The sequence below is a fragment of the Lolium rigidum genome, chromosome 1 (assembly GCF_022539505.1).
Source record: "Lolium rigidum isolate FL_2022 chromosome 1, APGP_CSIRO_Lrig_0.1, whole genome shotgun sequence".
Taxonomy (NCBI): Eukaryota; Viridiplantae; Streptophyta; class Magnoliopsida; order Poales; family Poaceae; genus Lolium; species Lolium rigidum.
Window position 1 is genome coordinate 54,129,408 of NC_061508.1, and position 21,499 is coordinate 54,150,906.

The following is a 21,499-nucleotide window of genomic DNA, read 5'->3' on the forward strand; positions in this document are numbered from 1 at the left end:
AAAAGAAAAACAGCAAACTCCCTATATATATTAAATAACAATGCATGTTTACAAAGCCAGTAACCTGGTAACTATAACATCCAGAGATGTATTTTGCTGAACTCAGGATACTTGATCCATGCTATATTTTTTCTTTCAAGGGAACTTGATCCACTTATAAGCTTACAACATTCATTTTCTATACCTAAAATCGTTTTTATGCCGGGTGACAAACAACAGATGAAAGATTCACTTTCACTGAGAACATACCTCAGGCATATTTTTTTAGGTCTACAGACGATCCGAAAAGAGCAACCAAATCAGATTTTATTATGGAGGTTGACAACCAAGTCATGCGCGTCATCTAGAAGCCTCCACACATCGAGCTGCCCAGCCATGCTTTGGCACTCGCGCAGTATCTCATCCATGCTGCTGTAACTCTCGATGATCAGCTTCCTCCTCTGCAGGACACAAGCCGCAATAGCGTAGAGCAGCAAGTCATCGGTTGGAGGAGCATGGAGCCTTATCTTTCCCCACGTGGATCTTCCAATCCCAGCTCGAATGGCAGCCTGATCAGCCCACATAACCTCCCACAGGCATAAAGTCTGCTCAAAGGTGAGCTCCCTCCTGAAGAGGACCAAAACCATTCTGTACACAAAGAAGCAGTCCTCAGCCTGCAGCTTCTGCAGATGCTTGTAGAGGTGCGAGTCCTTGCGCCTGATGATCTGAGAGACAGTCTTCAACTGCCGTTTTATTCCAACCTCGTCAAGCCTGAAGTTGTGCCTTGCTTTCTTCATGAAACCCACAAAGCACCAAAATGCTTCATGATCTTCTTCCATCACCGCAATTATAGGTGACAAGAGGTCACTCATACCTTGGCAGTAGCCAATCTCTGGATCATAGAGTGCATATGCCTCGAGCAATGCGACTAACCGGGCAGCATGATAGATCATGTAAGGCTCTAAATGGTCATAGTCTTTCAACCCAACAGATAATGCACGCTGCAGTGCCTTTTCCTTCGAGATTTCAGCCTGATTATGGGAGTATAAAGCCCAGTCTGTGTTTGCCCGGATAGCATCTAGACGTATAATGCGCTGCCATGTTGCAAAATCTTCTGGAGTTTTATTAGATCTAAAAAAGTCTGATTTGGATGATGTACTCCTGACAAATTTAGGCTCTGGGGCACAATTCTCTTCAATATCGCCACAGACAGACATCTGACCATGGTCATCCTCATCAGAAGATCCAGTGTCAGAAGATTCTGATTCTGCCATACATTGATCGACATAAGTCAGTTCACTGGTATCATCATCCATGCATTCTGCAGGAGCACAGTCAGCATTATCCGGACTGTTTGCCTCGCTGCCTAAACAGTTAAATTCCTTGGCTGATACAGAAACACTTGAACTAACACCTCCAAGGTAAGGTGCACCACCAGAGCACCCCTCATTATTGATTTCATTTATGATCTTTAGCCCGAATCCCTTGTGGCAGTTCAGTATTTGATGGCATTTACGTCTGATTTTTTCATACTCATTCCTGCACCAGAAGATATGCCAATGAATTTGTCAATAAATTAAGCATCATCAGCATTAAAGTCAGTGTTCTCATCCTGCTCTCGTCTGATAATTTGAAATGCAGTGTGTTCTAACATAGATCATGAAAGTTCCACTCATATCATATATACTCCCTCCGTCCCAAATTAGCTGTCGCAGCATTAGTCAAATTTGGTCTAGATAAGGATATATCTAGACACGTTTTACTGTATAGGTTCATTCATTTTGGGAAAAAAAAAGCTGCAACAACTATTGGGACAGAGAAAGTATTACTCCCTCCGTTCCAAAAAAAAAAGCTTCTCAACTTTTTCTAGATACAGATGTATCTATAGCTAAATCATGTCTATATACCTCCGTATCGAGACAAAGTTGAGAATCTTTTTTAGGAACGGAGGGAGTACTTATTTACTACTCACTTAGAGCTATGTAAAACTGGGTTACTATCAAAGTACCAATGCAAGACACATGTACAAGTAAATTTAAAAAGCAAGTGCCAGTAGAAGACTATGAGTGGAGTTGTGAAAATGTTACCTTTTCTTTATCTTGATTGTCTTCCTTTCCTCTTCAGAACTATTTAAATCATAACTGCATATGACAAGAAATTTGGTCAATCTCCAGAATTAGTATACAAGACTATTAACAAGTCACAACAGTATAAAAGTACTTCGTTTACAAGTCACATTAAATTTTCCTACACCGTATAAATATAACTACTGAATTTTATGGTTTAAGGCACAGCTCTGACTTCAGAAACATGGTTCCAAACACTGAACAGACAATGAGTGAACCGAAAAAAATTGAGGCCATTGGAAGTCTGTTCCATTTGAGCAATTATACCATTTTACCGAAATACCGAGAGAATAATATTCAATGCAAAATGTGTCAATCCATGAGGAACTTGCCTACCACAGTACCACCTGAGCTGCACTTGTTTGCTGACTGTGACTGATACACGTAATATAAGAAAAACATGATGCTAACTAGCCACAGTCAACCCGCTCGGACCAGCGGACCGGCCGCTGAATCAGTCACCATAACAGTTCACTAGGCGGCCTAGGTATTAAAAACTGTATTCTAAAAGGATAAAAGCAGTTGCTTTGCATGTTGCTGATTCTTTCAGAATAGTTTTCTTGATCTAAACTATACTACTGCCGACCTTGTCCGACCCCCTTCAAATGGGAAAATCCAATTCAATGAGAATTTGGTTCACTTAATTGGACACTTGGACTCCGGATTTCATTGACAACATAGTGGGGGGAGAGCGAGCTCCATCAGGTGTACTAATGTACTAGCGTGCCATTGGATATGAAATAGACACTCTGGATTCAACCGGGTTGCTAGGCATTCACTTGCTTGCACACATTTACCACACAACCCCTCTGGCAGCTCCACATTTTAACAAACACGTCCCTCCCACCTGGACTCGCACTCTCGCAGCAACCCAGCAATCCAAATTTCTCCTTTTCCTAACCAACTTATTGGATTTTGCTTGTACCTGAATATGTGACAGATACATTGTCCTTGCCCAGCTAACATACAACAAAACTCAAAACCTAATTTGCAAAAAAAAAAAATGGAAAGCTGCAGAACCGGGAGCTAGAAAATGAAGTTTAATCTGTGCCAACGGACGGGGAGAAAAATCAAACTACTAGACATAGAGGCTCCATCCACATCATTTGAATTTACGAAATGGAGGTGAATACAAGGATCTCCGTCGCTGGGTGCCACCGTTGCAGACAAGATGACCCTTTTTTTAGACTGGAGATGAACAGTTTGGGCTAAAGTTCCTTTGTGGATGAAAGGAAAACAAAGGGGATATAGACATACAGTCAGAAAAAAACAACAACAAAGGAGAGACAAATTCGGCTGGGGGTTTTGAGAAAATGGTACGCTGTGGAAGACCAAGCTTCGTAAGGGACGTTTTCACAAAATCCTCAACCTAGTGGGATGCAGTCCGCCCGCATCAATTTGGATGCTCTGTACATAATGATGGCTCCTCTGCCTCCTAGTACATTAGTATACCTGATCGAGCTAGTTCACAGCATATGCCCCCCAACATAGGTTGTAATTCTTCTATTTGTTTGTTTGTTTGTTTTCAGCAGTGCTATAACTTTTCATGAAAGAAAGAAACACCAATACGAAAAGTGGAAAGGAAACCCAGGTCACCAGAAGCATTTAGCGGTTTTCTCATACAAGGTGCAATATCAGATTTTATCTCTATCAACGTTATCATGTGAAGTCTCACTTTTGACTAAAGGGCAGAAATGGCTACATGAACATAGTATTGATCTTTAGACACAAGCTCAACAAGTTCATATCTAAATGCATGCATGAGCGGGACGGCAGTCAAGAACACACCTTCGAGGCTATACTCTCTGCATTAACCCAGCTACGCAGTAGTCCCATAATATTGGGCTTCATGCCTAAACTAGTGTGCAGTCAGCGAATGCATGCTTGCACAGCACTTAAGAGGCCAGATAACAGTACATGCATACAATTTTGTCTCTATTTTCATTTGCCATCAACTGAGGCGTATATACCGCATGCAGGATTGTATAAATAGTTCTTGATATTCTAGGAAAGTTAATCCTAAAAAATCTGCTTGCACATGCATAACAACAGTCCCAGTTAGGTAAGTGCTCAATGGTTCACCACATGTTCTTCGAGGGTTCACAAGTCACAACATTATTTTGCTTACCAACAAAACAACAGATAGAGAGGCAGACAGCAACATGTAAATAAAACGAGTACCGAAGTACTACTAAATCAATTAAGGCTTCTGTAAATTACAGGAAAAAAAAAACTTCAGATGGCACCTATTGAAATTAAAATCATATCTACAAGCTTACAACTTCAAACCCTGTCAGCAACATGACCATAATAAGATTTAAAAAATATATAACAATAGAGAGGTTAGGTAACTTACACTCCAAGTAGAAAGGGCCAAACTTCAGCCCTGGCACCAGGTTCAATTCCCTGCAGAGAATGATGGAATTAATATACCTCAACTTTCTATGAAGTGGACGCAGAACATTTCATTGCAGTAGACATGTGTATAACAAATGATCACATACGTATATCAGTCAGCCATTAGAAATAAGACCTGGATAACAACAAACTTACCCCACTACGAACTTTCTTGAGAAATTTTCTGCCTCCATCACGAAGCTTCCCATTTGCAGAGAATAGCCGGCTCCAGTGTTGACAAGAGAGTGCTCGTTTTCTCTTCCTTCGAGACCATGGAGATTTACTTCCACCTCTGAAATCAGATAGCTTGCTTCTATAAGAATGTGAAACAGATAATGATTCATAATTCTATAAAAGTGGTAAGAATAAGATCAAATCATAGTCCGGTGATAGTTTATGTTACGCATTTTTGCAGTTCAGCTTTGCATTCACAGCATAACTTTCCTTCGACAACCAAATAGATCACAGGCGATGTTATCCTTGGAAGCTAAATTTTCTTTATGAGTTGCCACCAACAACCCACATTGAGAAACAATTGAAATGAACTAATCCATGGCACGTAATTCGGAAACTTAATTGAGAAGTATAAAGCCGCTATTGAATGAAATTAAACACACTAAATGAACTACTCTAAATGAAATTTAAATACGTGTCATTAATTTCTATATGCTAGTAGTATAGTACTGCAAATTGGTGGAACAACTGACGCGCATTTCATGGAAACGGAGCTAGCACGATAAGGTGGGCTACGTCTTCATGCCTACGACTATGGAGTGTGAGGCTGCTCATAGTGGGAAGTAACATAAGGTAGTGTCATGCATAAATTACTAGTCCATGTTACTACCTTCATAGTGGAAAGTAACTTAGAGATGGTATCATGCAAAATCTCATTTATTAGTTTGTAGACTCATTTTATCTTGGGGTGTGTGATGTTATGGTAACATAGCTAGTTACCACCTCCCTTTTTTTTTCATTTATTGCTATGCCATGTCACCAAAACATCTTGAAATGTGTGATGTTACTACCTAAGTTACTCCCACTATGAGCAGTCTGAATGGGTAACCAAGACTTATCTAGATCAAAGCGTGTAAAGCAACTTGGCCTGAGCACTCCAAGAAAAGTAAACTTTTTTTAGTCTAAAGCGGCGTGCATACCAGTTCTACCACTGACCAGACCACCAATTCCATCAGGGCACACGCAAGAAGGATAATTTCGAGCATCATCAGCTGACTCTGATCAAAACCGTCGGCTAAAAATACAAAACAGACTATGGAACAAGAAAAGAAAAAAAAAATCCCCCATTTAAGCGAGACTTCATTTCTGTATTAATGGGCGGCCATAACTCCGGCCGAGAGAACTGACCGGTCGGAGCTGGGCGAGGACGACGACGAGGAATCCGCGGCGAGCAGCGCCGACTTTGACGCAGAAGCCGCCGCGGCCGATTTCCCGAACGCCGCCAGGGAGGAGGCGGACGAGGCGACGAGCAGGAGCGACCGGCGCTGGATCCGCGACGAGGCCGGCGGCGGCGAGGACGGCGCCCTCGGGGACGAGGAGGACGAGGAGGAGGAGGAGGTGCTGGATCGCCGGAGGGCCTTCATCGCCCCCGCCGGCCTCTACCTACCTACCGCCTGTATTGCAACTACCGGGACCAAGTCCACGCCGACTTCCCCCGCGCCAGGGCGGCGGGCCGCCACTCCATGCGCCCGGTCAGACGGACAGCAGCGCGGGGTTCGCCGGCGGCGAGGCGTGCGCAGGCGCTGGTGGTGGATGCGGAGGCGCTGCGGGGCGGAGCGGATTGGCGATTCGGTTCTCTTCTCCTCTCTCCGAAGAGAGACAAGGCGAGTTAAAAAAACGATGGGTGCCGCTTTTAAACAGTCGGGTACTGAGACTGACACGTGAGGTATCAGTTTCTGGGGCCCACAGGTCAGTGAGACGTCTGGAGCATCTTATTGTAGAGGGCAGGTATGCTGGTAATAATTCCTGGTGTAATGGGAAGGAAATTCGGTCTATGGATATCGGAGCCATAATTTCGTTTTAAATTTCCTCCATTTCAAGGGGTTTTGTCGAGATCTTTTTAAATGCTCGGTACTTATCATATTTGGCACGGTATCTCTTCCTTGTGAAGTATACTCCGTATGGGATTGCGGTTTGGTACATGTCCGCTTCTGGTGTTATTATTGTGGGTTACTATGTCAGTGGCGAGTCCCTATCTTTCCTTTTGAAATTTGGCTCCATATCTTTTTTGATATGCTGTATTATTTGGTGTAGTTATGAGATCAAAAATGCAATTTATGTTCATTTATGATAAAATATTTTTTGAGGGATGGTTGAAATGATGTCAGAGCCTTGGGCTGGTCAATGGGCCATGTTTGCATGACACGACAAAAGATCGCCGCTGAGCTCAGGCTGAGAAGATGGGGTTGCCGCCGTAGAGTAGACCAGCCTTGACGCGAACCGTTCCATTATGGAACCCAAGGCACACACACGGTCGCAGAAAATAGGCAAGTTGCTCGATGGAGTGAGTGGACCAGATGCCGAATTGGTGCCCCGTTACTATATATAAACACATAAAGGCGCTAGACCAAAAGAAAAATGCCGTGATAGTGTTAGTCCATGATGGTATGATAATGAGTCTATGATAATGGCATGATCGATGCCCGTTGATCTTGGACGATTCTGCGGCCGATAAACTAAGCCGGAGTGCTAGTCGCGCGCGTGCGGCCATGCGCTAGGCCGCCATGTTTTTCTAGGAGCGTTGTGCAACGATCGATCACCGCTCGGACAAAGTTAATCCATCTCGATCTAGTCTCTAGCTGATAGTAGTACAAGATGCCCATCGTTAATTACAACACGAATCGTCGTTGCTACTACGCAACAATGACCGGTTCCTTTGGCTTCAGCTAACCGAGCGACCAAATATGGTGGATGAGGTCAGTGACACGATGAGATCGCCTCCATCGTTTGGAGCTTCCACCCATGACATGCGCCCATGCCACATCCTCTCCTCGGACACCTGCCGCAGCTTGCGAATCGTCCGTTCGAGCACCAGAGACGAAAGCGGCGTCGCAAAAGCACGGCGGATACGCCCATTGCGCCGCACTGGTCGCATCATTTGATAGAAACACTCGATGCATCGCCGCCCGTTGCCTAGCTCGATCCAACCTTTTGGGACGTTCCGCCAAAGATCACAACGGCGGCGGCGACCACCGCACCGTGTTCCCCCGGCGAGAGACCGCGGCGCTATTTTATACTATGAGGGACAAGACTCGGCCGGCGCGGCGCCGATCGGAGGTCCGTAGCCCTCGTGCCGCGTCGTGCGACCTGCGCCTGTCGCGAGAGAGCAAAAACAGATCCACGTTCCTCTCCCAAATGTTCATGTGACTTCTTCTGGGATGGAGGGGCACGTCAGACTAATTTAGACTTGATCGCTTCTTGCACAGATCGCCTCATGTGCTTCTGCGTCCATTTGTTTCATTTTCCCCTGAGGCGTGGATCTCTTCTTCCTTTTATTCGTTCATGCTGCCTTTGGAAACTAAAAGTTACTCACTGATTCGAATCAGGAAACAAGTCTAACAGTTCGGGCGGAGAACTTTTTTAGTTGCGTTTTCACTTACGACTAAAAAAACTTAAAGTTACAAACTGTTAGATGATATATCCTAGCTGTGTATAGGACTTGATAGAGTCTGTATTGTATACGTATTGTATACCCGTGTTGTAACCGTATGTAATCTCTGGCATATAAATATAAACCAAGGCGGCCCGGTTAGGGTTACGCATCATCATAATTCTGATATGGTATCAGAGCAGGTTCTTCCAAAACACATCTAGCCTCCGAGAAGCGCAGCCGCCGTCCCCTCGATCGATCTACAGCGATCGTTACCTCCTCGTCTGATCTTCAGCAATGTCGCTGGGATCGTCTTCCTCGACGATGGACAAGCCGTCGCTTTCTGCGTCGGTTTCTGAAAAACTCACACGGGACAACTTTCTTCTCTGGCAAGCACAGGTTCTGCCGGATATTCGTGGTGCCCAGTTGTACGGGTTCCTGGACGGATCATCGCCGGAGCCGGAGAAGACGCTGACCAGCAAGGATGCGGATGGGAAAGAGATTGAAATCCCGAATCCAGAGTATGCCAGATGGATCGCAAGCGATCAGTCGGTGCTCGGGTACCTCCTTCGGAATATGTCTAGGGAGGTGTTGACCCAGATGGTTGGGCAGAAGAGTGCTGCCGGCGCCTGGGCAGCGATCACGGAGATGTTCTCCTCACAGTCGAAGGCCCGTGTGGTACAGCTCCGCACGCAGCTGAATAAGGCCAGGAAAGAAAACAAAACAGCTGCGGTGTACTTCAATGAGATCAAGTCCCTGGCAGATGAGATGGCTACCGCAGGGAAACCCTTGGATGAAGAGGATGTCATATCGTATGTACTGGCTGGGTTGAACGACGAGACCTACAATGGTTTTGTCGCTGCCATCACTGCCCTGATCAAAGCTGAGAAGTATATCAGTTTGAGTGACCTGTATGCCCAGCTGTCGTCCTATGAAGCTCGGCTTGAAGATCAGAGCCCGACCGGCGGAGATATGTCGGTCAATGCCGCTACTCGGGGCGGCCGTGGTGGTGGATATCGTGGAGGGCGCAATGGTGGTCGTGGCAACTACCAGGATCAGCGTCCCTTCGAGCAACGTGGTTATGATCAGCGCGGTGGATACGATCGCGGCAACGATCATCGTGGAAACGACCGTGGCAATGGCGGTCGTGGAGGATACCGTCAACAGAATTATGGCGGTGGCAATCAAGGTCCGAGGCCGGTCTGCCAAGTCTGCGGCAAAGAAGGACATACAGCATTGAACTGCTGGAAGAGGTTTCAGAAGAATTACCATGGTCCGGAGAAGACAGCAGGTGCAGCTGTTGGATCATATGGAGTTGATACAAATTGGTACTCTGATTCTGGAGCAACAGATCATATCACAAGCGAACTTGACAAGCTGCATGTGAGGGATCGCTACAATGGAAACGAACAAATTCACACAGCTAATGGTGCAGGTATGGATATTCGTCATGTTGGTCACTCTGTTATTCGTACTCCTAGTCATGACCTGCATCTTAAAAATGTTTTGCATGTTCATAAAGCCACTAAAAGTCTCTTATCCACTAGTCGTCTAGCCCATGATAATCATGCCTTTGTTGAGTATTGGCCTAACTCTTTCTTCATAAAGGATCAGGACACGAGGGAGGTTCTTCTTCAAGGTAGATGTGTGGGAGGCCTCTACCCTATTCCACCATCCTCGGCCTCTCCATCCGATCATCAAGCTCATGGTGTGATCAAGTCTTCCCCTTCGCTTTGGCATAGGCGTCTAGGTCATCCGTCTTCGGTTGTGGTTCATCAAGTTCTTCAAGACAATAAAATTTCTTTTAGTGAGTCAAATAAAGAGTCTGTGTGTGATGCATGTCAAATGGCCAAGAGCCATCAACTTCCCTATCCCAAGTCTACTAGTGTGTCTTCTTCTCCACTTGAACTTGTATTTTCTGATGTTTGGGGCCCTGCCTCTGAATCTTTTGGGAGATATAAATATTATGTCAGTTTTATTGATGATTATAGCAAGTTCACTTGGGTATATCTTTTGAAAAAGAAATCTGATGTGTTTCAGAAGTTTCATGATTTTCAACATCATGTTGAGAGGCTCTTTAATAAGAAAATCATTGCTATGCAAACTGACTGGGGAGGTGAATATCAGAAATTAAATTCCTTCTTTCAACGTGTTGGCATATCTCATCTTGTGTCATGTCCTCATGCTCACCAACAAAATGGCCCTGCTGAGCGCAAGCATCGGCATATTGTAGAAGTTGGTTTGTCTCTTCTTGCTTTTGCCTCCATGCCTCTTAAGTTTTGGGATGAAGCGTTTCTTACAGATGTCTACTTGATTAATCGCCTCCCTAGCAAAGTTATTCAGTCCCAAACTCCCATGCAACGCCTCTTTGAAAATAGAGGTGACTATTCCCTTCTTCGGATTTTTGGTTGTGCCTGTTGGCCCAACCTTCGTCCCTACAATAAACATAAGTTGCAGTTTCGTTCTAAGCAATGTGCTTTTCTTGGGTATAGTGGTCTTCACAAAGGGTACAAATGCCTTGATATCTCCATCGGTCGTGTTTATATTTCGCGCGATGTTGTCTTTGATGAAACGGTTTTTCCGTTCGCCTCCCTCCATTCTAATGCGGGTGCTCGTCTTCGTGAGGAAATTAGCCTCCTTCCTCTTACTTTGCAACCTTTTCATGTGCATGGTCATGCAGGGCACGATTTCCAAGTGAACCCTGACGCTAATCCTGCTAATACTGTTCAAGCTGAGTCTTTTGTTCAGGAAACAGGTGAAAATTCTGCTCAAAACAGTGCATTTGCTGAGCCTACAGCGTCTGGCACGGAACCGGGGCAGATTCTTCTCAATCATTGGCGCCAGACTCCCCCAGTCTATCTTCCTCGGGATCGGCGGGCCGATCTGCTTCGGGATCACGCGCGGGTGGTCTGGACCCGCGTCCCTCCTTCGTGGCGTCTCCTGATTTGCTTCCTCCGTCGCCAGTGGGCGGGAGTGGGGCGTCCTCGGCTGCAGCGTCAGACTCCACTGCCGCGGGACAGCGATCTTCTGCGGCCTCTGGTGATGCTTCTTCTCAGGCCACAGGATCCTCTGTGGCTGCCTCGTCAGATGTGCCGGTCTCTACCGGATCCTCTGCTTCCTCTGTTCCTGTAGCTCCTGCTACGGCAGCTCCTGCGCGCCCGTGTACACGCTCGCAACATGGTATTGTTCAGCCTAAAATTGTCACAGATGGTCGTGTCAGGTATGATCGCATTCGGTTTGGCAACTTTTGTAGTACGGGGGAGCCTACTACTGTCAGTGAAGCACTCTCGGATCCTCAGTGGAAGCTTGCTATGGATGAAGAGTACTCTGCTTTGCTTCGGAACAATACTTGGAGTCTTGTGCCTAGCTCTCATGGCAGGAATGTGATTGACTGCAAATGGGTGTATAAGGTCAAACGGAAGGCCGATGGTACTGTTGATCGCTATAAAGCTCGCTTGGTGGCCAAGGGGTTCAAACAGCGTTATGGTATTGACTATGAGGACACTTTCAGTCCTGTTGTCAAGGCAGCCACTATTCGTTTGGTTCTGTCTCTTGCTGTTTCTCGGCGATGGCATCTTCGTCAGCTAGATGTGAAGAACGCGTTTTTGCATGGTGTTCTGGAAGAAGAGGTCTATATGCGTCAGCCTCCTGGATATGAGGAGCCCTCTCATAGGCATTACATTTGCAAACTGCAGAAAGCTCTTTATGGTCTCAAACAAGCACCCCGGGCATGGTATTCTCGTCTCAGTACTAAGTTACAGGCCATTGGTTTTTCTGCCAGCAAAGCTGATACTTCTCTGTTCTTCTACAACAAAGGGGGAGTAACTATATTTATGCTTATTTATGTTGATGACATTGTTGTTGCTAGTTCGTCAGAGAAGGCTGTTGATGCTTTGCTTCATGATCTTGGTCTTGATTTTGCTCTCAAGGATCTGGGTGACTTGCATTATTTTCTTGGGATTGAGGTAAAAAAGGTACAGGATGGTATCATACTCTCTCAGGAAAAATATGCTAGTGATTTGTTGAAACGGGTGAATATGGTGATCTGCAAACCAGTTGATACTCCTCTTTCGGTTTCTGAAAAACTGTCAATAGTTGATGGTGAGCTTTTGAGTAGTGAGGATTCTACTCGCTATAGGAGTATTGTTGGAGCTCTGCAGTATATGACTCTAACTAGGCCGGATATCTCGTTCTCTGTGAACAAGGTGTGTCAGTTCCTGCATTCACCTACTACAGTGCATTGGTCAGCCGTAAAGCGTATCTTGCGTTATCTGCAAGGAACGATCTCTCTTGGGTTGAGGTTGAGTAAGTCCTCCTCTGTTTTGGTCAGTGCGTTTTCTGATGCTGACTGGGCTGGTTGTCCGGATGATAGAAGGTCCACTGGTGGGTTTGCTGTGTTTTTGGGGTCTAACTTGATCTCATGGTGTGCAAGAAAGCAGGCAACTGTCTCTCGCTCTAGTACAGAAGCAGAGTATAAAGCCTTGGCAAATGCCACAGCTGAAGTTCTTTGGGTACAGACCTTACTTGCAGAGCTGGGAGTACCTCAGCCTCGTGCAGCACGGTTATGGTGTGATAATATTGGTGCCACATATTTGTCTGCTAATCCAGTGTTTCATGCTAGGACCAAGCACATTGAGGTGGATTATCACTTTGTTCGTGAAAGAGTTGCTAAGAAGCTTTTGGACATACGGTTTATTCCTTCAAGAGATCAAGTGGCTGATGGGTTTACTAAGTCACTGTCTACAACACAGCTAGTATCTTTTAGACGCAATCTTAACTTGGATAAGTTATGATTGAGGGGGAGTGTTAGATGATATATCCTAGCTGTGTATAGGACTTGATAGAGTCTGTATTGTATACGTATTGTATACCCGTGTTGTAACCGTATGTAATCTCTGGCATATAAATATAAACCAAGGCGGCCCGGTTAGGGTTACGCATCATCATAATTCTGATACAAACCACTTGCAACTGCAACTTAACTTGCAACTCATATGCACAAATCACGATGCAATCTGACGGTGTTAGACTTGGCTGAGCATGAACTTAGTTTTCAGCTAGCTGGGAACTAGCAAAATCGCAAAAAAAACGCCTCCTAGAAATACTCCTCCATTTTGACCTCCAAAACGCCCAAACCCACACGCGGGAAGCTCCAACTGCCGACCTGAAAATTCCGCTAGTCGTGCCCACATCATAATGTCGTCTAGCCTCCTACCCTAGTCGCAAACCATCCGCCGAAGTGGGGTTGGCACTCTGGATCAGTTGCATCCGCCACTAGAGGCGCGGGGAGCTATACTAGACCAACCTCTCGGGAATGGCCAGGCGACATCCATGGCCACATCTCTGCCCCGCGGCCGTACCCGTCCTCGTCCCCTTCGTGTCGTGGATGGCGTCGTTCACGGCCACTGCTGTGTCGCCGCTGAACTTAAGCACATCCTGATCGGCCTCCATGGTGTCCTGTTCCATGAGTTCAGAAAGTGCAATCCCCCTGGTTTACCACCGGCACAATCTACAAATCTGATGAGCTAAGCTATCTAGGGTTTACCCTAATTGAACCCATTTGAATTGATTTTTCGAAATTCTAGGATTCTACTTTGTGATGGGTGCGGTGCTGATGGTTGGAAAACCTTGTTGAACCTTTGCAAAGAAGGCAAGATGCTTATCTTGAACTTCACAATCGACCAAAAAAAACAATGTGGAAGATGAGATCGAGCTAGCTCATGAGAATACAAGGTGAGAAGATGCAATTGGAGTTGCAAATAGCCGACGTAGTTTATGAGTACAAGAATGAAAATAGGTTGAAGATGAGGAGGATAAAAATACATGCTATCGAGAAAGAAGTTTGCCTGAAACATTCATGTGGTACAACTGTGATCTTTGTCGTTGTGATTTTAATTGTAATGATAGTTTCCTTTCGTGCTTTGTATTAGTTGTGTTTGTAACCCAAATCAAATTTACGGATATTATGAGTGGAGATTTGGTGTGCATGTGTACCACCGATACATTTAAAAAAAATGAAAATCATATATCTAGGTTTCAAACAAACTGAAAATAAAATCAGGATGTCTGACAAAAGTGCAAACTATCAATCAGAAATAATGTGTATTTTTTGATACAGAAAAATGATAAGTGTGGATCTGAGTATAGCTAGTGATTACAAATCTCCCAAAAAAATCATACTTTATTATTTTTGTATAGCTGAGATTTTGCACGTTAGTGGGATACAGCATTATCTACTTTTAGGATTTTGTTTCACATTTTTGAAACCTATAAATGTAATTTTTGATTTTCTTAATATGCAGGGAGCATTGGAGCTCGAGAGTCAAAAGGACTTTCCAGTTGTTTTACTCATTCTGAAGATGAGCATTTTGAACTCAAAATAAATTTCTCTCTCTTCTCCAAAAAGCATTTTTTGGGAGTGAGTGTTGAGATGCTCAAGCTCACTAGAAATAGGGAGCCCCGGTTGCTCCATGGTCTTGTTCTTAAAGAAATGCAAACATCTATGCAACACATATGAACTTGAGAATTGTAGTCGGAACATGTATGGCCTATATATAAGAATAACTCATATTTTAGATAAAATATCCCATATGCCTAACTTTAAAGTAATAAAGCAAAAAAAAAAAAGCAGTCAACATAAAACAGAGTATGTTGAGGACATCAGCTATATTTTTACATCACAAAACCAACCAACTTGGACACATGAAGAATTAAGTTTTCCACAAGATGCCAAGAAGTTTTACAAGGATAAATATGCATTGACAACAATAGAAGTAGACCATGAAACAAACCTTACAAGTTCCTATAGTATTTTCTCCAAGAAAGAGGTCAAGTCCATTGCCTTTGCATCAAGTGATGCACGCACTCCTTTATTTGGTTACTGCAGTTCCATTACATTAATTTGCTATTTCACCCCCAAAAAAAGGTAACAAAAGGCTAGACATAGAAGAACACTAGAGACAAATAGTTGCACCACACTTCCTTCAAAAGGTTGTTTTAGGCTGCTTTTGAGCAGAAGACGGAACACGGGAACAGAATTCGATATAAGGAGGTATCCGTGATTGCCATGTCACTAAATGAAAGCACCTTTGGGACGAAAAGAAGGATTCAATTTGATGCCGGTGATACTTATCTTGGAAAGTTTTCTTTGGGAAACCTCGACTTAAGTTCGAGGATGCATAATGTATAGCGGAGCAGCGGGAGAGGGTAGAAAGCCAGTCAAGGCTGTTGGATAGGGTCTAAAAGGGTATGACGGATGCTCATCATACAGGGACACCACGTTGTTCTTTCGCACTTTTTTAATTGATATGTTCAACACGCTAAGCCAGAATCCAAGGTTTAGATCGCTCCTCAATGCATAGGCAGTTGAATATGCTCCCAAAAATGACCTAACCAGTAATTTGATGATTTCTCCTGCCAATAGTGTTAGCTTTAGGTGGTCGTGACTCGTCAGCACGCGCAGTTCCAGATGCTAGTGTCTTGAAGAGGTACTTGTATTCCTCATCTTGTAATCTATTTAGGTTGATTGGCTCCATGGTACCGTATCTTGCAAAACTTTCAATCCTACTTAGGATTATAACCTTGATTTATGTGCTTATGCATGTCACTGTTTGGAAAATAGATTTCTGCTCCCCGTCATCGACATCTGAAAATTTTGTTACAACAACCAATATTCTCTCTCCCTGATATGCAGCTTCCATGGTTTATCCTACATAAATTGTCTCTGTTGAAGTGCAAAACTGTAGAGAAGTACCCACGGACCTTCTCACCATTCCGTACATGCTTCACTAAAGTTTTCTTCCCGACTAGGTGGCATCCTGACTGGAAGCACAGCTGGACAACCATGAGGGTTTTGCTGCAACAAGAAGTTGATGACTTTTTGCTTCTCGGTCTGACGACCAAACATGAAGTTGTCAAGATAAAGATAGGTGTCGTAGGGTCTGCGAAACATCATGGATTCACATCCACTCAAAAGTATAACAAACTCTGTCATATTAGAAATGGCAGTTCCTAATTTTAACAAGGCCTCTTGTAGGTCGCAGCTGTTATCAACTTTGTGATTTGATATACCACCAATTGCACGAAAGCACTTCAGGGAGTGCCAAGATATGTGCAAATGAGTCAGTACTCGTCACTTCATTAGAGCCCTCTTTGATTAGCTGGTTGCACTTGAAGGTGTCTAGCACAGGATAACCATGGTACATAGCCCTGGATAGCATCTTCAGTTGTAGAAGCATACCAGAGTTGGTGATGTACCGCCAATCCGCCTCCTCAACAACCATGTGAGCTCTTAGCGGGAGTTGCTGCAGCCTCTCCACAGGCTTTTCCTCCTCCGAGAATGCGACGTCCGAATACTTGCTCATCAAAAAGAGAAAAAAACTGCTAACAAGGTCACCTGCAGCAGCAGACAGAACCACTTCCATCCCGAAAAAGTTTAGGTTGAGACTGAATGGCTAAAAGGAGGTTTTGGTTTTCACCTTGTAGAGATCAGATTCTGAGGTATGACGCTGTTTAAATAGATGCCATGGTATTGCCCATGTAGCCTGAAAGACCAGTTGGCCAGTTTGGTGCATTTTCGCTGACCAGTCTAAGTCAATATGGAAATTAATGGCAGGCTTAGGTGGAGGTAATTCACACCGCAAGAGAAGCATGGTAATATTTTAGACTGTCTAAATCATTGTGGAATTGTAAGCACACAGACACACAGTGCACCTTTGTTGACAGTCTACACCAATGAGTCACTTTTTTGCCGATTCTTCTATCTACTGTTGACTTCAGGTTGTGGCATAATCGTAATCATGAGTTCAGACCCTGCCCAATTTATTAAAAACTACTACTAGCAAGCATACCTGATTAGCTCCCCAGGCACTCTAAATGGCTTGCTTGTTTCGAACAATTACGAAGCATCATGCTGACCAGGGCTGTTACAGACTCACGCTCTGCTTTCTTTGTAACTGTAATGACAACTACCAGAGCAACCTTCACTTAATCACTCATCTATGGCCTGCCAGGAAAAGTATTTTGCTGGAAACACAGTTTGCTCGTTGAAGCATCTCAAACTCATTTAGGACACGTCTACATAATAGCCAGTAACAAGACGCTCTGAACTCAGCTGCTGCAGCTGCACCGCACAAATTCTCCTGTGTCCATCCCGTCTATCATGTAGTAGCAGCAATCCTTTATTTTCCACAAATCAATCATCCAGCATCATGCAGTAGATGGAGGTGCATCGGCTTGATTTGGATCCATCATGGAATTCCACACACTGATCAAGTAGCTATCGCATATGGAAGTAAACTTTGCCGCAAACGCTTCAGTCGGATCTCATTCCCACGCTTGTCGCGCATTATCCTGGCAATACTGACAGTGATGCTTGTGGTATTGGGCGCAACAAACGAGTAGCCTCCATCCTCCGGCGCCAGTAACCCTTCCGAGAGGTTGGTGCTCCTGACCTGGAAATCCGAAGTCTTCTGCCAACCAATGTCTGTGTTGCTGGAACTAAGGTGGCACCTGAACTTGCATTCTGCCTCCTCGGTGGCAGTGGCATGAGGATCGACGCATAGGACAGAGGTAGCGTGGCCGAAAGGCGGCACAGGGGTGAATTTCATAAGGAAAAGCAGGCCAGCATCTCGGTTGTGGAGAGCATGCATGCCTTCTTGTACATCTACGGTGAGCTTGAAATTGTACTTTAACTCGGTGGAAGGCCACATGTGATCGCCGGTGAGATGAGCCAGAAGCGCGACGGTTGAGCCAGCGAACACGCAGCCGGGTTCCGGGCAGAAGCACGGTGTGTGCGGGCATGACTTCTTGTGCTCGTCCGCCTCGTGGTAGTGCGACTCGGCGGTGCATCCGTACTTCGTGTTGGCGCAAGGGACACGGAATGACTCGAGGATTTTGTCGAGCGCGTTGCAGCGGTTGTAGCCGCCGGTTGCGGAGCACGTGTGGCACATGTCCTTGTTCGTGAGGCTGGCATGGCAGGACGAGCAAATCGCATGCCCGACTGCACACTGTGTATGAAGAGGGAATTCAGCATAAGTCCATATGCCTGCTTGTGAAAATGATTAATCATGCTGAAAATATAGGTGTTTCAGTTTCAGTTCAGAAGGTTGCAGGGAACAGCAGGTGGGAAATTTGCAAATTGTGATTGATCGATTAGTTATTGGCTTCTTGCTGAAACTAATGATGGTGTATAACTTGGAAATGTTGTGCAGGTGGCAAGTTCAGTTGTAGAAGCATCATAGTATCATACACAGTATATTGACCAGAAAGAATCACTACACTCAGGGGCCTACACGGCAATGAGGCGCCACATATTTCTTCAGGTAGTCAAAGATTTCCATGAATCCATGACTGAAACTTTCACCCTGCTAGTGCCTCTTGTAAGTGTTCTGCCAAATCAAAATCTGACCCCGAGAGGGCTAGATGGGCAGATCCCCTATATGCATTATGCCTCTGATTTTAGCCGGAATCTATATCTATGATTTTATCTTGCAGGCATGGCATCCCAAATCCCAGTTCAATTTCGGATCAAATGGTGCTATCTATATACAATGAGGAAGACAAGTGAAGGGACGAGACCTGGTAGACCGGAGGCTGGAGAGGATCCATACAGATCGGGCACTCCAGAACGTCCCGCTCGATGCTGCCGCTGATCGTCGCCGACATCGTGTTCGCCGGCAGATGCCGCTGATGATGATCCCCTTTCCTCTTCTGGATGCCGTTGCAGCTCTCCCCCACTGCTCACTGCGATTGCCGATGACCTGGCGGTGAAATCCGTGGCTTGCTTCATACGCTCATTCACTGCAGTGCAGGCGGCGTACTAGCCGTTCTGTTTATCGATGTGATGTGACGAAGAAAGGCAGAGGAGCCTTTTTTTTCTTTTGGAGCTGAGGGCAGAAACGGCTACTAGTACAGCTAGCTAGCCATTTTTTTGTTTCGAATCCCGCATCTTTCATCGGCAACTATTTTTTTAGTTTATTCCACTTTTTACTCTAGCTGTGCATTTGTGTCAAAATTACCCCATTTAAGAATTCTTGCTGGTTTTTATCCCCAAGTTGTTAAAAATGATAGGCTATTCTTTTAGCATTTGTGGCTTGTTTTTTGATACATCTTTTTTCGTTCGTTTATTCCATTTTTTACCTCCTACTTATGCATTTGCAACAAGAAGTTCCAACTAAGGATTTTTGACAGTTTTTACCACTAAGTTGTTACAAAATGATTGATTCTACTAAAGTCCAGGTTAACCTTCATCACACTTCCCGCACCCAATCATACCTAGAGGCGTATATTAAACGTAACATAACTTGTAACGTAGTTTGTAGCTAGATAAGTTAGAATCCTAACTAGTTTGTTAGGTTGTTATTACGGTTGTTCTTATCTCTGTACTTGTAACGCAAGACATGTTGATATTGTTGGATTATTAGGCAATTTCCGTGTGAGTTTAATTACCGAAAGCAACATTACAGATGCACAAGCATACTTAACCATACACATTAGACTAAGCATATGCATCAGATCTGAACATGGAACAAGTAGCAGTGCAAGGTAGGAGAGGAAAAGCACGTACATCGCGACCGGAAAGGTCGCACCAGCAGCAGCACCACCATCACCATGGGAGTTGTTGATGTCGCCCATGGTGTAGTCGGATCTGTCGATGAAGCAGCCGAACCGTCGAAGAAGAAGACGAACAGCAGCGAGCAGTCGCGCCGAGACGCTCCCTAAAAACCTTATCGCCCGTCTCCCGGTGCAGGATCTCAACGGACGGGGTTTCGGAGGCCTGCTCTCCCGGACGGCTGTGCATGCAGTCGCCGGGATGGGAAAGACTAGAGAGTAGCACAGCAAAAGGAACTTCACGAGCGAGAGAGATCTAAGAGCACTGTTCTCCAGATCTGATCGGTCTCCTTGTATAGCCTGGGAGGAGAGTCGCCCCGACCGCGTTGCCACGCGTAGGAAGCCAGGGACACGCGGCGAGCATGTACATGCAGGTCGACACGTACCCAACACAGTTGGTGCACCAAGCAAAAATTTAGGCTTCCTTGAGTGTGTCTCGAACTCGAGTCACGAAACGCGACGTGCGTGCGTGACGAGGCGAGGCGAGGCGGGGCGGGCGGAGGAGGAGGAGTGCGCGAGGGGCTCCTTCTATTTTCACTCACTTGGAATGACTAGAACAGCAGCCCTTATATACCACTCCAACTCTCTCCCAACTAGCAATGTGGGACTAAACTTTGTCCCCCAAGGCTGTCCCAAGCTGCCAACGTGATGGGCCTTGAGATTTCAGGAATTGTAGACTACATGGGCTGCCTTATTGGGCTGCAGCCCATATACATTTAACAATCCCCCACCAGATCTCATATGCACATCAGATGACACATTTGTTTCATTCACTGTTTAATGTACCTGCACTTCAGTGGAGACTGTTAAGTTGAACTTCCACCTAGGCAAGGTGCTACGCTTGACTACAACTGAACAATGGACTATGCCTTGAATTGTCAGTCTTTGTGCAGCAAGTTTCGCTCAATGCCGGCACGGTACTAGGCTACCTTAGCCATCCCCTCGGGTGGAGCTTATAAGTCATACTCCTCGGCCCTTCATGAGCTTACTAGAGATTCACCCAAATCTCCCACACTATGACCGGTAGTGTCACTCATATAGGTGTGTTCTTCAAAAGATCGCCCTGTAGGACGGCGTCTTCGCTCATCGAGAGCCGCTCAGAACACATTAAGACATTGTCAACCTGCCTTACAGTAGCTATGAGAGAATTGCATCTGCAGCGGAGTGGGAGTATTTATTTTCTCTCAACTCAGTTGCTCTGGTTTGTTTTCCCAGGTCCTACTTCACGGAATTTCCGATTACATAGGTTGGGTTACCCCCTCGACAACTCAGGTGGGTCTCAAACCCATCTCCCTCGATGCTAGGTCTATCATATTTCTTGATAGTCCTTTTGTGAAAGGGTCTGCCAGATTCTTAGCACTTTGGACATAATCCAATGCTATCACTCCGGAGTTCTTCGCTTTTACGACGGACTTCAATCTCCTCTTGATATGTTTGGAACTTTTCAGATTATCCTTAGAACTTTTCACTTTAATAATCACAGTTTGATTATCACAGTTCATGAGGATGGCCGGTATTGGTTTTTCAACCATAGGCAAGTCCATCAAGAGTTCACGAAGCCATTCCGCTTCGACAGTAGATGTATCTAATGTTGTGAGTTCTGCTTCCATAGTTGACCTCGTTAAAATGGTCTGCTTGCAAGACTTCCAGGAAACAGCGCCACCACCAAGAGTGTGTTGACGTCAGAAACCCCCTGGCGGGCAGAGACGGGCAACACCGTAGAGCCGGGAACAACTAGGGCTGCGGCTGGCCCCAGTCCCTCAGAGCGACGGCCCGCAAAGCC

General features: G+C 45.3%; 1 protein-coding gene and 1 pseudogene across 2 annotated transcripts; both read right to left on the minus strand.

Annotated features, from left to right (window-relative positions):
- Nucleotides 1–6,201, minus strand: LOC124685356 (rab GTPase-activating protein 22-like). Of its 2 annotated transcripts, none has more exons than XM_047219707.1 (5): nt 6,146–6,201; nt 4,659–4,794; nt 4,462–4,511; nt 2,067–2,120; nt 1–1,518 (listed from the first exon to the last, which is right to left on the minus strand). In XM_047219707.1, the coding sequence occupies exons 1-5, from the start codon at nt 6,199–6,201 to the stop codon at nt 300–302; spliced, it is 1,515 nt and encodes a 504-aa protein (XP_047075663.1). In that variant the 3' UTR covers nt 1–299. The 2 variants fall into 2 exon arrangements, with proteins under 2 accessions (XP_047075663.1, XP_047075662.1); XM_047219706.1 differs by having other exon boundaries at nt 5,865–6,187.
- An 8,858-nt stretch (nt 6,202–15,059) lies between these two features.
- Nucleotides 15,060–21,499, minus strand: part of LOC124707996 — a 7,328-nt pseudogene continuing 888 nt past the window's right edge.